Source organism: Mustela erminea, chromosome X (genome assembly GCF_009829155.1).
Source record: "Mustela erminea isolate mMusErm1 chromosome X, mMusErm1.Pri, whole genome shotgun sequence".
NCBI classification, from domain to species: Eukaryota; Metazoa; Chordata; class Mammalia; order Carnivora; family Mustelidae; genus Mustela; species Mustela erminea.
Window position 1 is genome coordinate 64,244,205 of NC_045635.1, and position 17,627 is coordinate 64,261,831.

Sequence of the window (17,627 nt, forward strand, 5' to 3'; positions counted from 1 at the left end):
GGCATAAACTAAAGCTGAATGTGTACACATTATCACTAAGCAATCTCAATTCTGGGCACATACACAACAGAAACACATATATATGTTTGCCAAATGACAGAATAATCTTTAAAAAGTTGAATCTTTGGACTTCCACTTCTAGGAAGATGAGAGTAGACATACTGTTCCCTATTCCTCACAATAAGTAAAGCTAAAGACCCAGGACATTATATATAAAACAATCATAAATAGTTTCTGAAAAGTGAGGAGGAGACAGACTGGCTAGGGACCTTGAGTCCTGAGGAACAACATGGCACTGAGTTCCATAGGCTTTCTTTTTGTCTCATAAATCACAAAATGAGTGCTAAAGAACGCAGCAACCTGGAAATGCCACTGGATGTCGCCCAAAAAAATCTCCCAGGAAAATCCTGCTCTCACTAGCTGAAGGGCCAAAAAAGGGGCACCTTGAAAGACAGAAAACTTTAAAACACCACTCAATTCTAGTCAAACAGTACAGAAAAATGTGGTGCACTTCCACCCTTGTCACTAAAGGCTAAGTGGGGCGTTCGGACTGCTACCCTCACCTAGTTGTAACAAGGCATTGCCAGAGTAGTGTCAGAGAAGACTGATTTAACAGTCTTCCCCTCAATCCAGGAGTGTCAGTAAAGACCATGTAAGGAAACCAGACATCCATCTTCATCCAGCAGTTACAAGAAAAACCCTCTCCCTCCCTACTAGGATAGTATTTAAGGAGGACTAGTGGAGAGTCGGGAATTATACCACAACTCAAACAGTAATGAGATACCTCTGTAGTGTCAGTGGAGGCCAGTCAGATAGAGGCTGTGAATAGGCAGTTCTAACCCTCCCAGCCAGGACAGGATTGGCAGAAACCTAGTGGGTAGATTGAACTCCCGCTCTCAACTGACAGTAAATTAGGTGGGGCACCTCATTTTCCAACAGAACATGTGTCAAAAGAGGCCTGCTATAAAAGATTTAAGTAAGATCCAGTTTCATGACATAATAAAATGTCCAGTTAAAAAAGATCTCTGTCGGGGCGCCTGGGTGGCTCAGTGGGTTAAAGCCTCTGCCTTCGGCTCGGGTCGTGATCCCAGGGTCCTGGGATCGAGCCCCGCGTTGGGCTCTCTGCTCGGCGGGGAGCCTGCTTCCTCCTCTCTCTGACTGCCTCTCTGCCTACTTGTAGTCTCTGTCTGTCAGATAAATTAAAAAAAAAAAAAAGATCTCTGTCATAACAAGAACTAGTAAAATCTCAACTTAAATGAGAAAAGACAATTAGCAGACACCAACACTGAAATGACATAAATGTTAGAATTGTCTGACAAAGATTGGAACAAGTAGATACATTTATGAAAATGCTTCATTAAGCAATTAATAACATACCTGAGACAAATGGAAAAAAGCAGAAAGCCTCAAAGGAGAAATAAAAGACATAAAGAAGAACCAAATAGACATTTCAGAACTGATAAATAAAATAAAAAACTCAACAGATGGACGAAACAGTAGTATATAAAAAACAGAGATTCAGGAACTTTGAAACAGACCAATAGAAATGACCCAATCTAAAAAATAGGTAGAAATCAAATTTTAAAAACCCAGAAAAACCAAACATAGGCTGAGGGACCTATAAAAATATAATAATAGATTTAACATTCTTGTCTTTGGGAGTCCTAAAAGAAGAGGAGGAAAAAAAAAGAAGGGGTTATAATAGTACTTGAAAGAAATAATGGCTGAAAATTACCAAAATTTAGAAAAAACATAAACTTATAGATTCAAGAAGTTGAATGAACCATAAACAGGACAAACCCAAAGAAATTAATGCCAAGACACACCACAGTCAAACTTCTGAAACTAAGACAAAAACATCTTGAAAGAAGCAAGAAACAGAAACTACTGACAGGAAAGAAAAATGATTTGAAAAACAAGGTTTTTAAAAATAATTAAGATATAGAGGAGGCCAGAAGGTTTCTGGCGGGGCGACCGCCAGTTTGCCGGAGCCTGCGACCGAGTGGGGGTGGAGTGGAGCGGCCGCTGTTGCTGAGTCTTTCCTCCTCCCCATGGTCCAGTCAGCAGTTGATTAGGCCATCGACCCTCAAGCTGAGACTTGTCTCTTATTTAGTTCTGGGGAGCACCTGGCCGACATGAGTGATGTAGAGGAGAACAACTTCGAGGGCAGAGAGTCTCGCTCTCAGTCAAAATCTCCAATGGGAACTCCTGCTCGTGTAAAATCGGAGAGCAGGTCAGGGTCTCGTAGTCTCTCAAGGGTTTCCAAACACTCAGAATCCCATTCTTGATCAAGATCAAAATCCAGGTCGAGGTCAAGGAGGCATTCTCATAGATGTTACACTCGATCCAGATCCCATTCTCACTCTCATAGGAGACGATCTCGAAGTAGGTCATACACACCAGAATACTGGCGTTGAAGAAGCTGAAGTCATTCTCCAATGTCTAACTGGAGAAGACATACAGGCAGCAGGGCAAATCCAGATCCCAACACCTGTCTTGGAGGTGTTTGGCCTCAGTTTATACATAACAGAGAGAGATCTTCGTGAAGTATTTTCTCGATATGGACCATTGAGTGGTGTCAATGTGGTTTATGATCAGTGAACTGGTCGGTCACAAGGATTTGCTTTTGTTTATTTTGAAAGAATAGATGACTCAAAGGAGGCTATGGAAAGGGCAAATGGAATGGAGGTGGATGGTAGAAGAATTCGAGTGGATTATTCTATTACCAAGAGAGCGCACACACCTAACACCTGGCATCTACATGGGCAGACCAACTCATAGTGGTGGTGGCAGTGGTGGAGGTGGTGGTGGAGGTAGAGGAGGTGGCAGGTATCGAGATTCTTACTATGACAGAGGATATGATCGTGGATATGACAGATATGAAGACTCTGATTACCGGTACAGAAGATGATCACCTTCTCCTTACTACAGTCGGTACAGATCATGATCAAGATCTTGTTCCTACTAGAGGGTATCATGCTTAGCAAAATTAGTCAATCTGAGAAAGACAACTATTATATGATCTCCCTGATATGAGGAAGTGGAGATGGAACATGGGGGGTTAAGGGGGTAGGAGAAGAATAAATGAAACAAGATGGGATTGGGAGGGAGACAAACCATAAGTGACTCTTAATCTCACAAAACAAACTGAAGGTTGCTGGGGGAGGGGGGTTGTGGGGGTGGGATTATGGACAATGGGGAGGGTATGTACTATGGTGAGTGCTGTGAAGTGTATAAACCTGGCGATTTACAGACCTGTACCCCTGGGGATAAAAATATATGTTTATAAAAAATAAAAAATTTAAAAAAATAAAAGATCTCGTTCCTATAGCCCAAGATGCTACTGATACACAGAATGGTTGCAGATGAGGACATATTTTTCTTTTTCTGTATGTGTGTGTGTGTGTGTGTGTGTGTGTGTGTGTGTGTGTGTTGGTTTGGTTTGCTTTTCGGTTTTTTGTTTGTTTTGGTTTGGTTTTGGGTTTTGGGTTTGTTTTTTGTTTAATTCTGGATTTCCCCAAGCTTCTAATCCATCTTACTTCTTAAAAAGAACCCTTAAAAAATCTTCAGTTTATTCACCATCTACACTTTTGTCAGTTGTATTGCTGTTTCCACCCCCTTTAGTATATTCTTTAAAGATGTAATTTTATTTTGAGTAGTTAAACATCTTAAGTAAAAAAAGGAACTCCCAGTGTTACACTTTGTGAACGATTTTTTTCCTTTTTTTCTTTTTCTTTCTTTTTTCCTTTTCTTTTCTTTTTTTGCTTTCCCTTGCTTTTTCAGAAAATTAACTCCTGGCTAATCAAATGAGGAAAGAAATGATCTTTTTAAAGCTTCTTTTGTGTTAGGTATTGTATTAGACATTAGTACTAGAGTCCTCCATTTATGAAGAACTCCTTTTTTAACTTTCTTTTGGGGAAGGTAGTAACACGTAAAGCAGTTCAGTCATGTCAAGTTTGTCTGGTGTGGCATGGAGCAGTCATATAGTTCAGTGTAGAAAGTCTGAAGCTATAGAGGAAAACACTTGTTCATTTCTTTTGAAAAACGAAATTTTTGAACCCTAAAAATTACGTCATTTTTTAAAGAGATTTAAAAAGCTTGTGGACTCCTACAAAACATGTTGTATTTAAATTACATCTGTGAAGACTTAAAGTGTGATTTTTGTGTTGAATTTATTGAAATTTAAGTATTCTCTTAATCAGTGAAGGACAACTATTATTTATTACTTAGAGGAATTGTATACTTTGCTGTTAGAAATTTTTGTAGAGGGACAATGGTTAAGCAGGCAATTATTATATAGTATAGACTCCTTAGAAGATACATGTGACGAAAAGTAGTCTCCTTTCAAATAAAAATTTCTTTGAGAAAAAAATAAAAATTAAGATATATTTAACATGAAATACTGTATAAAATTAAGGCCTATAACATGTTAGTTTGATAAATTTATATACCATAATATGATTGCCACTGTAGCAACAATTAGCACCTCCATCATGTTAAATAATTATTATTTCTTTTTACTTGTTGGAATAATTTCTAGTCTCTTAGGATTCTTAATGAGTATAATAAAATACTGTAGTCTACATTCATTTGTTGGTTTAGCCACTATGAAAAAACAATATGGAGGTCCCTCAAAATATTAAAAATAGATCTACAATATGATCCAGCAATTTCACTTCTGGGCATTTAAATAAAAGAAATGAAAATAATATGTCAAAGAGATATATGCCCTCCCGTGTTTACTGCAGCATTATCCACAATAGTCAAGATATGAAAACAACCTAAGGGCCCACGAACAGATGAAAGGATAAAAAAAGATGTGGTATATATATATACAATGAGATGGTATTCAGCCATGAGATAAAAGGACATCCTGCCATATGTGGCAACATGAATATACCTTGAGGACATAATGCTAAGTGAGAAAGATAAATACTGCATGGTATCACTTATATGTGAAATTCAATAAACTCAATAATAAGCCAAACTCAATAATAAAGGCACGTTTTTCATAAGAAATTATGAAACCCTGAAGCAAGTGGTATGACAGTTTTCAAGTACTGAAAAAACTGCCAACACATAATTCTATATCCACCTAAAATACTCTTCAAAAATGAAGGGAAAATCAAGAAATTCTCATATGAAGGTACTCAGAAAATCTGTTGTTAGCAGACCTGCCCTAAAAATATGACTAAAGCAATTTCTCTAAAAAAGAATAGAAATGATAAAAGAAGAAATACTGAAACATTTGGAGGAAACAATATAAAGTACAAAAAAATGAGTGAATAAGGAAGATATTTCTTCAATTTTTTCTAAATTATGTTTAATAGTTCAAGAAAAAATTATTATACCATCTGGTAATCCATTTATGTAGAGAAAAATACTCACTTAAAACAATTACATTATAAATGGGGAAGAGAAAGAGATATAAGAGCACAAGGTTGCTACACTTCAATCAAAATGGTAAACTGATAACATCAGTTGACTATATTAAATTATATCCATATAATACTTATAGCAACAACTATGAAAGTTATAGAAAGACAAAATGGTACAGATGAATAAAAATATAATTTCATAAAAGGTAAAAGTAATCCACAGAAAGGGCAGAGTAAGATTTCAGAAAAAAAGAAAGAGAGCAAATTGAACAAAAAATAAAATGGCAGACTGAAACCCTACATTAAATGAAAATAGTTATACATCTGAAACTAACGTAATGTTATACATCAATTATACTTCAATTAAAAAAATTAAATGGTCTATATACACCATTTAAAAGAGACCCACAGAATGGGTAAAAAAAAAAAAAATGACCCAACCATATGCTGTCTACAAGAAGCTCACTTCAAATATAATGAAATAGGTAGGTTGAAAGTAAAAGGATGAAAAAGGATATACCATATAAATGACAATCAAAATAAAGTAGGAGTGGCTTTATTAGTAAGAGAGAAAGTAGGTTTCAGAGCAAAAAACTTAACAAAGGATAGACAGGGACACAGCAACCCTGAATGTGTATACACCAAACAACAAACTGAAAATACAAGACACAAAACTGAAAGGAGAAACAAACATACAATTATAGTTGGAGGCTTCAACCTTCCTCTCTCAAAAATCAATAACCCAACTAGACAAAAATTAGCAAGGATAAAGAAGAACATAACCCCATCAAAGAAGGTATGGTCTCGATTTATATTATAGAACACAACACCCAACAACAGCAAAATATACATTCTTTCAAGGGCTAATATACAATATACCAAGATAGACCCTATCTTCAGCCATATAACAAAACAACAAATTTAAAGGACCTGAAATCCTAAGAAAACATTCTCTGCACAGAACTGAATCAGACTAGAATAACAGCAAAATAATGCAAATCTCCAAATATTTGGAAATTAAAGATACTTTCTAGCTATGAGTCAAAAAGGACGTCTCCGAGGAAAAAAATAACACTAAACTGAATGGAAATGAAAATATAACATGTCAAAATTTATATGACCCAGCTAAAGCAGTGGTGAGAGGGAAATTTATAGTACTAAATACTTATGTTAGAAAAAAGGAAAAGTCTTAAATTAGTAATCCAAAGATCTACCTCAAGGAAGTCAAGAAAAAAATGAGCAAAATAAAGTCAAAGCAAGATGAAACTGAAAACAGAAAAAAAAGTAGAGAAAATAAATAAAATGATAAAGCTCCAGCAAAATTTTGTCAAAAATGCAAATACACAAATTACCAATGGCATGAATGAAAGAAAGGCTATTACCACAGACCCTGCAGATATCAGAACAGCAATAAGGGAATGTTATGAACAATTCTATACATAAATTTGAAATTTAGTTGAAATGAACCAATTCCTCAAAAGGCACAAACTACCAGAGCTCATTCAATATGAAATAATTTGAATGATCCTATAACTATTAAGGAAACTGAATTAGTGATTTAAAAGCTCTTCAAAAATTTCAAAGCTACAAAGTTTCACTGGCAAATTCTACCAAAAATTTAAGATTAATCAACACAAATTCTACATTTCTTTTAGAAAATTCAATTCATTTTATGAGGTCAACTCTATCCTGACATCAAAATCAGATAAAGACAATACCAAAAAAATGGATACAAACCAATTATCTCATAAATATCCCTCAACAGAGCATTCTCAATTTTATTCTTAATATACAAAAAGAATTATACACCATGACCAAATGGGGTTTATTCCAGGGATGCAAGGCTGGTTCAATATTTGAAAATCAATCTACATAATATAGCATGTAACAGGCTAAGGAAGAAAACTTATTAATATTAAATAAGACAGAAAAAGCATCTAACAAAATTAAATACCCATTCAAATAAAAACTCTCATCAAACTAGGAACAGAAGGGAACTTCCTACAATTGATAAAGAGTATCTAAAAAATTATATAGCTAACAGCATAGTTAATCAACACAGAATGCTCTTAATAGCAATAATGCAAGAATGTTCACTCTCATTGCTACTTAACATATTAAATGTGGCCAGTGCAATATGGCAAGAAAGGGAAATAAATGCCAGCATAAAGATCAGAAAGGTAGAAAGAGTAAAACTATCCTTACTTGCAGATGACATAACGGTCTAGTAAAATCTGAGAGAATCTATGAAATAAGCTCCTAGAACAAATGAGTTCAGCAAGATCACAGGTAACAAGATCAACACAAAAGTCAATTCCATGGGGCGCCTGGGTGGCTCAGTGGTTTGGGCTGCTGCCTTCGGCTCGGGTCATGATCTCAGGGTCCTGGGATTGAGCCCCGCATCAGGCTCCCTGCTCCGCAGGAAGCCTGCTTCCCTCTCTCTCTCTCTCTCTCTCTCTGCCTGCCTCTCTGCCTACTTGTGATCTCTGTCTGTCACATAAATAAATAAAATCTTTAAAAAAAAAAGTCAATTCCATCTCTTCACACTAGCAATGAACATGCAAAATTAAATATTAAAAATATGATATCATAAACAATCATTCAGAAAAATTAAAAATATGACATCATATACAGTTAAAATTAAAAGTTAAAAATATGAGGGGCGCCTGGGTGGCTCAGTGGGTTAAAGCCTCTGCCTCAGCTCAGGTCGTGATCCCAGGGTCCTGGAATCAAGTCCCGCATCAGACTCTCTGCTCAGCGGGAAGCCTGCTTCCCTTCCTCTCTCTGCCTGCCTCTCTGCCTACTGGTGGTCTCTGTCTGTCAAATAAATGAATAAAATCTTTTAAAAAAATTAAAAATATGATATCATATATAGTCATTCAGAAAAATAAAATATCTAGGTGTAAACATAACAAAATAAATATAGGACTTATTACTGAAAACTATCAACACTGATGAAAGAAAAAATCCATATAAATAGAAAAAAATATGTTCACAGGAGGCTCAATATAGTAAAAGTATTAGTTCTTCCCAAATGGTGGACATTTAATGCAATTCCTATTACAAGCCTTGCAAGATATTTGTAGATATATGAAGATTCTAAAATCTATATATGAAGGCACAGATAATAGGCTAGCTAAAACAATTTGGAAAAAGTATTATAAAGTAGGAGATATCATTCAACCTGTCATTAAAGCTTACTCTAACAGCTAAAATATTCAAGAATATGTGGCAATGACAGAAGGACAGACATACAGACCAATAGAACAGAATAGTGAACCAAGAAATAAACTGATTTTTCACAGAAGTGCAAGAGCAATTTGGTGGAGGAAGGATGGCTTTTTTTTTTTTAAACAAATGATGCTAGAGCAAATGGATATCTGTAAGTAAAAAACAAGAAAAAGAAAAAAGTGAACTTGACCCAAACCTCACATTTTATACAAAAATTACCTCAAAATGCATTTCAGACTTAAACATAAAATACAAAATGTAAAATGTAAAACTATAAAACTAAAGCAAAGGAGAAAATCTGTATGAGCTAGGGCTTGTGGAAGAATTCACAGATTTGACACCAAAAACATGATATCTAAAATTAACAAACTAGACTTCATTGAAACTAAAATGTTTTGCTCTGTGAACAACCTTGTGAAGGGGATGAAAAGACATGCTGTAGACTGGCAGAAAATACTGGCAAACCACATACGTGACAAATGCTTCATATCTAAATCACATAAAGAATTTCCAAAACTTAACAAAATGGGCGAAAAGACTGAAACGTTTCACTAAAGAGGATTTACAGATAACAGATAAACATATGGGAAGACTGTTCAACATAACCAGACATCAGGGAAATAACAAATTTAAGACAGAATGAGTTACCACTACACACCCATCAGAACATCCAAAATAAAAAATAGTGCTAACACCAAATGCTGGCAAGGATGCAGAAAAAGTTGACCTTTCACACTTTATAGGCGGCACTGCAAAAAAAAAAAAAAAAGTTCAGCCATTCTGGAAAACAGCTCAGAAGTTAAAACACCAGTCGCTTACCAGGCAACCTAGGTATTATACTCCGGGGCATTTATACTAGAGAAGTGAAATTGTAGGTCTACACTAAACCTGTACAACAGCATTCACAGCAGCTTTTTTTTTTTTAAGATTTATTTATTTGAGAGACCAAGTAAGCAAGCAGGCAGGGGAGGGACATGAGGAGAGGAGGATAAGCAGACTTTCTGCTGAGGCAGGAGCCCACTGTGGGGCTTGATCCTAGGACCCTGAGATCATGACCTGAGCTGAAATCAAGAGCTGGATGCTTAACTGACCAAGCCACCTGGACGCTTCCCCCCAGCAGCAGCTTTATTTGTAATAGTCAAACCTGGAAACAACCAAAATGTCCTGCAATAGATGTACAGTTTGTCTTAAACAAAACTGTATATCCATACCATGGAATACTACTTTGTAAAAAAAAAAAAAAAAAAAGGAATGAACTATTGATACACAGGACAATTTGGATGGAACTAAAGTGAATAATGCTGAATAAAAAAAAAGATCTCAAAAGATCACATATAGTATGATAGCATTTATATCAGTCTTGATGTGACAAAATCATAACATGGAAAACAAATTAGTTATTGCCAGGAGTTAGGGATAGTAGTGAAGTTAGTAGAAAGGAAGGGTATAACTATAAAAGGGTGGTAGGAGAGCAATCTCTGTGATGACAGAATATTTATGTACCTGATTTCAGGGTCGTTACAGGAGTCTCTACATATGTGTTAAAAAAAGTAAAAAACAATGAATACTGTTATGCTGAAAAGAAATAAAAAAAAACACAATCTTATGTTTAAGATAAGAATATATGTACATATATACACTCACACATACATATTCACAAAAGTGTATATTCACATGTGTTGTGTATGTATAGAGAATATTCATTGTTTTACTGTCTTTATGGACCAGAAAGATATACACTCCTAAATTTAATATTCAGTAACATTTGTTAATAATACTATAATTCAATTTATCATTTGAATTATATTTCTTGTATCATTTAGAATTTTTCAACTGTGTATTACCAAGGAATATAATTAAAACATCTTATACCTGTGAGATAAAAAAAAAAGCTATATACTTTGAACTAGTGTCAATTTCTTGGTTTTGAAATTATAGGTATATAAAGGAAAATTACATGAAGTGTTCACAGGACCTCTTTGTACTATCTTTACAAGTTCCTGTGAATCTATAATTATTTTTAAATAAAAAGTTTAAAAAAAAACAATATTAAAGCTAACCAGGGACTAAGGCTGTTGAAAAAAAAACTTCCTGGTCTCACAAAACAACATTAGAAATGGTCATTATCTTTAAAGTTTACCTTAATGTGTCTTTTCAACTGCTTTACCATAAAAACATTTATTCTATTTCCTGACAATTACTGAGTCATGAGAAAACAAAATATAGATAGACAAATACGATCTCTAAAATTTATGGATTTAATCTCAACAGGTTTAGCTACTCAACAGTAACCCATCAAATCTATTACATAAATACATACATACACACACACACACACACACACACACAAAATGGGAGGAAGGAGAGGGAAAGAGGGAAAATGAGAAGATGAATCTGAATCAGATACTTTTTGGTCTATGTTTAGGGGAGTTAATTGGCTAGTGTTGCACCAAAATGACAGCACAGCATCCAAATTTCAATGTTGTTCCCCATTGGTCATCAAATACTAATGTTATGGGAAAATCATATGCTACTGTTATATTTACAAATTTGGGAAACTGAACAAGTGGAAGGTTTAGTTTGTTTGACAAATTAGATGAGGGTTACAAAATAAAATTACTTCACACTCATGCAGAAACAGTAATTTTTAGGAACATGGCAAACAAAATACAAAAATGAACGTACTCTTACAAAAATGAAATTAATAGTTATTTAATACTATGTTTTTATAACTTTACTGCACTCAACCATTCCTTTTTAGGATCTCCCAGAGTATATGGATTTTAAATACATATATTTCAATTATTCTATTTAAGATATTCTATAAGGTAATTGAATATATTCTTCTAACTGGAATTTCTCTAGCCTTAACCCTAGGTGTAGCTCAGGACTCTGCTAGAAATAAAACATGTTTTACATACACAGTATAGTATCTTTTATGCTTTAAAACATTGACTAAGGCATACTCTGGCCTTGTCATTAAACCAAGCCCATCTTCAACATTTTCTGAAAGATCATGCTTTCACACATGTATGGATATGTGTGCATATGTTTCTACATATGTATACATATTAATTTTTATCTTTCAAATGCAGTTCAAGTCTGTTAATTGCTAACAGGTAAAACCAGCAACAACAACACATATACAACACACCTCATATCTACAGTGGTTTAAAATATATGACTCAAATCTCTGCAGAAGATAAAAAGATGAAGAATACTTTAACTTTAAAGCTTCTATCAGATTTGTCACCAAAGATGATATAAAAATGGTCAATATGTACATGAAAAGATGCTTTGTACCAATTATTAGGGAAGGGCAAACTAAAGTCACATGAAATACCATTACATATCAGAATTGGTGAAATAATTAAAAAAACAAACAAACACAACAATACCAAGTGTTGACAGGGATACAGAGCAACCGGAACTCTCATACACTGCTGATGGGAATGCAAAACTGTACAACTACTTTGGAAAACTATGTGGCAGTTTCTACAAAGCTAAACACAAACTTATCATACAACCCAGCAATTGCACTCCTAGAAATATCAATGGGTCACACGAGAATTTACACATGAGAGCACCTTCAATTTTAACTCCCAAACCTGAGAACAACTCTTTCAAGTGGAGATGCCTAAACAAACTGTAATACATCCATATAATGGAATACAACTCAACAATAAACAAACTAGTAAGAAACAAACTATTGACATATGCATAAAATGGATAAATCTCAAATATTTTGCTATATGATAGAAGTAAGACTCAAAAAGCTCTAATCTAACTCTATAATTCCATGAGTTAATTTCTTGAGAGGTAATGAAAACATTTTATATCTTGACTCTATCTTGTATTTGTCAAAAATTCTAGAAATATATACTATAACAAGTGAACTTCACTGTTTGTAGATTTTTTTGAAGATTTTATTTATTTATTTGACACAGAGAGAGAGAGATCACAAGTAGGCAGAGAGGCAGGCAGAAAGGAGCAGGGGAAGCAGGCTCTCCACTAAGCAGAGAGGCCGATGCGGAGCTCAATCCCAGGACCCCGGAACCACAACCTGAGCCAAAGGCAGAGGCTTAACACACTGAACAACCCAGATGCCCCAACTGTTTGTAGATTTTTAAAAAGTTTTTGGATTTTTTAAAAAAAGGATTTTATTTACTTGAAAGAAAGAGAGTGCAAGTGCAACAGAGGATGAGCAGGGCGTGGGAGGGCCGCGGAGGGATGAGCAGACTCTGAGCTGAGCACAGAGCCCAATATGGGGTTTGATCTCATGACCCTGAGATCATATCCTGAGCTGAAATCAAGAGCTGGCCACTTAACCGACTGAGCCACGCAGGCATCCCAGATTTAAAATTGTTTTTTAAAAATTCTCTGTACAAAAACAAAAACAAAACAAAACAAAAACCTCTCTGTACAAACAAAAAATGTTTCCTACCTCACATTAGTTTCATCATTAAATTCTTCAGCCCATTTTTTCCTTGATTGTGCAGTAGTAGAACCATCTAAACGGTAATAGTCAATGTTTCGCAGCCACTTCCCTTCACCTGAAAATTTAGTAAGAAAAGAAAAGAAAAGAGATATCTGATATATATTGTTCTGCCAGTAATAATAGATCTTCCCTGCTCACCATTTAAGATCTGGTTATATATATTTTAATAGCATAGTGAAATACAAATTTTTTAAAATTTTTTATTATTATTTATTTGATAGACAGAGATTACAAGTAGTCAGGCAGGCAGGGAGAGAGAGGAGGAAGCAGGCTCCCTGCTGAGCAGAGAGACCAATGTGGGGCTCGATCCTAGCACCCTGGGATCATGACCTAAGCCAAAGGCAGAGGCTTTAACCCACTGAGCCACCCAGGCGCCCCTAAATTTTTTTAATCAAGTTGTAATTCACTATATTAACAAATAAATTCCCACAGATTTATTTCTAATAGATACTGAATAGCAAAGGTACTTTGAAAAAGTATTTCATCTATATGTGAATTTCATAAAAGATTTCCTTGATTAGAAACCTTTAAAACTGTCAAAAGAATATGGTTAAACTGAATTATGTTCATGAAGCTTACTTTTAATTAAATCTGTAAATGGCCAGGTTTCCTCCCTTATTAACAAGTTGATACTGATCAACTTTTGGACAGTGAGATGAAAATTTACCCAAGACTTACACATTAAAACTAAAATACCAAATTAAGTACTAAAGACATTTTTCTATTTTATGACATAATTTCCATCCCAGTTCTTTTAATTGTAAACATTGTAAACTGTAAACATAAAACATTTACAATTGTAAAATTATAAAAGTAATACTACTTTTTCCCCTCCAGAGTCACATCAAAGAATCTTAACATAAAAACAAGTTCATAAAACTGAGATTTAGATCTTTCAGCAAACTTTTTACTTAAATTTAGTACTTCCCTTAAAAGGTTCTTTTCACCATGTTTCTTACTTACCCATATCTTTACTTATACTGAAAACACAGAATATCCTTGCTGAAAATTTGACAATTGGTAAGAAAGTCTATTTATTTATTCGTGATTTTTATTTTTTTCAATTGAAAAAAAAGCATACACACAGCTAAGGAAAAAAGAATTTGAGACAGATGGCTGGATAAAAAAGAATCTGGAGTCACATTTCCATTAACTGTTTACCCAAACAGGGTAATTATTAAACTAATATGCTAATCATAAATAAAATACGATGTTAATATTTTTAAAGTATTTCAACATACTCACCTTTCTCTGATAATACAAAAGAATAATCTACACACTACTACTTCTGTGAATCCAACACTTAAAAAGTGAAAAAGTCAGCAGAGGTCAGTCACCAAAATGGATTGTTTCTAAAAATCCCAGGTTTTTAAAATGAGCTGATGTAAGAAAAAAGCCCCTTAGAACAGTGCCTGTCACATAGTAATTAAGCTCACTGAGTACTTAATATATCACCCAGGATCCCACATCAAACTGTATCTGTCTCTACTAGGGCACATTTATATGTGATCATCTCTATAACATGATTTCCTGTAATACTCCTTGAACCTAGCTCAGTGTCCAGTACATAGTAGTAGTAGTAGTAGTAGTAGCAGCAGTAGTAGTAGTAGTAGTAGTAGTAGTAGTAGTAGTAATGGTGGTGGTGATAAACTGAACTGATTATTAAAACAAATGTTTGTTGAAGATAATTTATTAAATTAAATATAAACTAACAACCGTATGGAAAAATATTTCATCTTGCCAGTGGTAAGAAAATAAAAACTAAAAAAATGACAATTGTTTTTACCCATTAAAGATGGGGAAAATGTAATTACAGTACTATAAGTATAGAGTAAAATGGGCATTTTCCATTTATTCATGATAGTAGAATAAAATGATATAACTTTTCTGGTACTTTGTCTTTCAGATAATGAAGCACTACCAGAACATTATGTTAAAGACATATCAATAAGGAGGGGACTCAGAAACAAAGAAGGGAGTAGTGACAAAGATTAAAAACTGCCAGTATATACCTAGCACTGAAATATTAAGGGGCACATAAAAAAATGCATCACCAGAGCATGATTCTCTATGGAAAATAACTAAAGAATACCCAGGTACAGACAATGTGATACCCTGCCAGATCAGCAAATATTTACTATGGACCTACTACATGCCCAGTTCTGTGACGGACATCAATAAAGCCTTGCCTGACCAATTTACATATTTTCCCCCAGAACTCCCCATCACCTTTAAAGTATTTCTTTATTTCTCCATTGCATTTTTAAACTATACATTTCCTGTTTGTTTCTTATTGGTCTTCCCTAACAAAAGTATAGCGTCTGGGAGGTTAGGGACCTGTTCTTTTTTGTTAGCGTCTTTTTCCTCAGCATCTAGATTGTGCCTTGCACATGGTAGGTACCTTATATTTATAAAATGAAATGAACCCTGGAATACATTATGGGTTCTGTAAACAGCTAATTTAAGGTTTGCTAATGAGGCAGTGGCTTAGTGGTGACTCTTAACCCCAGTTAGGAAAGGAGGAGAGATCTCTTCACTTTTTTAGCAACCCAGGCCCAATGTACTAATATTCCATGTAAGATTTTGATTGGGGAAAAAGAGGAATTCTACCTTTTTTAGAAGGTAAACATCTCAGTAAACCAATGACAAAGTGTGTCATATTATATTAACTAAAGAGCAAATGCGCCTTTTCATTACTACAGCGACCTAAGCAACCAATGCACCTATGTAAAAATAAAGACACCACCTGCCTAAAATTTACACAGGATGTTATTGGGGTTATATTTCCTAAAAAGTTATTATATTTATTTCTTTAAAGATTTTATTTATTTATTTGACAGACAAAGATCACAAGCAGACAGAAAGGCAGGCAGAGAGAGAGAAAGGGAAGCAGGCTCCCCGTTGAGCAGAGAGCACGATGTGGGGCTCGACCCCAGGACCCTGGGATCATGACCCTTGAGCCAAATGCAGAGGCTTTAACCCACTGAGCCACCCAGGCTCCCCAAAAAGTTATTATATTTAAAATGAATATAAGAGAAAAAATTATCAATATTATCAACAGAATTAGAAAATTAAAATTAAAAACATTAGCATTATATTCCAAGAGTACTCAAGGTACCACCATCAGACAAAAAAGAAGAGATCACAATATATTTTTTCACAGACTAGAACAAAGAATCCTAAAATTTGTACAGAATCATAAAAGACACTTAAAAGTCAAAGCAATCTTGAGAAAGAACAAAGCTGGTGGTATCATGCTCCCTAATCTCAACCTACACTACAAAAGATATAGGGGGAAGAGTCAAGATGGCGGAAGAGTAGAAGGCTGAAATGATATCAGGTAGCAGGAGATCAGCTATATAGTTTATCAAACCATTCTGAACACCTACAAATCCAACAGGGGAATGAAGAGAAGAAGAGCAGCAATTCTAAAAACAGAAAATTGCCTGCGTTCTGAAAGGTAGGATCTGCAGAGAAGTGAATCCAAAGTGAAGGAAGATAGACTACGGAGGGGGGGGGGGAGAAAGGGCGGACAGGCAAGAGGCGGAGCAACAGACCACAAAATCTGAACTTTTAAAAGTCTTCTCAGGGAGACAAACCATAAGTGACTCTTAATCTCACAAAACAAACTGAGGGTTGCTGGGGGGAGGGAGGTTGGGAGAAGGGGGTGGGATTATGGACATTGGGGAGGGTATGTGCTTTGGTGAGTGCTGTGAAGTGTGTAAACCTGGTGATTCACAGACCTGTAACCCTGGGGATAAAAATATATGTTTATAAAAAATAAAAAATTAAAAAAAACCCGCTAAACAATTTAAAAAAAAGAAGTCTTCTCCACTGAGGGACATTGCTCCATAGGCGAAGAGGGGGTGGAGCCCTTGCGGGGACAGCATGGTTTCAAGTCCTGCAGGGTCACCAAAGGATCACAGGTGTCTGAGTATCACAGAGTTCCCAGGTATTACAGCAAGGAAGCCAGCTACAGAGACAGAGCCAAGGAGTGAGCTCTAATCTCGGGGTTACCTTAAACAGTGATCCGTGGCACAGTGAGACCACTGCTCTTTGAGCAGGGGCCCCACAAGTGGCAGACCTGGGGAGACCTCCCTGGAAGAGTGACAGTGATCTGCTGGGTTTGGAGACTCCAGGTGGGGCTGTGTGCCAGAGACAGAGACACTTGGTCACAGGCTGGGTGAGTTCAGCACACAGCCGGAGGCCAGGGAGATGGGAGTGACTGAGCGCTTGTCTCTGAGGGCACACTGAGAACTGGGGCCCTGAGCTCTCTGCTCCTCCGGGCCAGAGACTAGGAGGCCACCATTTTAACTTCCGTCCTCCAGAATTCTACAGAAAGCATTCAGGGAACAAAAGCTCCTAGGAGCAAACCCGAGCAGATTAATTAACCCGGCCCCTGGCAAGGGCAATGCAATTCCGCCTCCAGCAAAGACACTTGAAAATCACTACAACAGGGCCCCTCCCACAGAAAATCAGCAAGAAATGCAGCCAGGACCAAACTCACTTATCAAGGAGAA

The 17,627-nt window shown here is 35.7% G+C and overlaps 1 protein-coding gene and 1 pseudogene across 8 annotated transcripts in view; one reads left to right on the forward strand and one right to left on the reverse strand.

The window, feature by feature from the left end:
- The window catches only part of ATRX (ATRX chromatin remodeler), a 290,605-nt gene that overhangs the window by 38,871 nt on the left and 234,107 nt on the right, over positions 1 to 17,627 (reverse strand). For 7 of the 8 annotated variants that reach the window (XM_032331146.1, XM_032331145.1, XM_032331144.1 and 4 more), the window contains one exon: positions 13,054 to 13,162. In XM_032331146.1, coding sequence (XP_032187037.1) covers positions 13,054 to 13,162 — 109 coding nt within the window. Of the gene's footprint in view, positions 1 to 9,155; positions 9,359 to 13,053; positions 13,163 to 17,627 lie in introns of those variants that run through there. The other variant, XM_032331148.1, reaches the window with a different exon arrangement.
- Positions 1,984 to 2,958, forward strand: LOC116583130 (annotated as a pseudogene).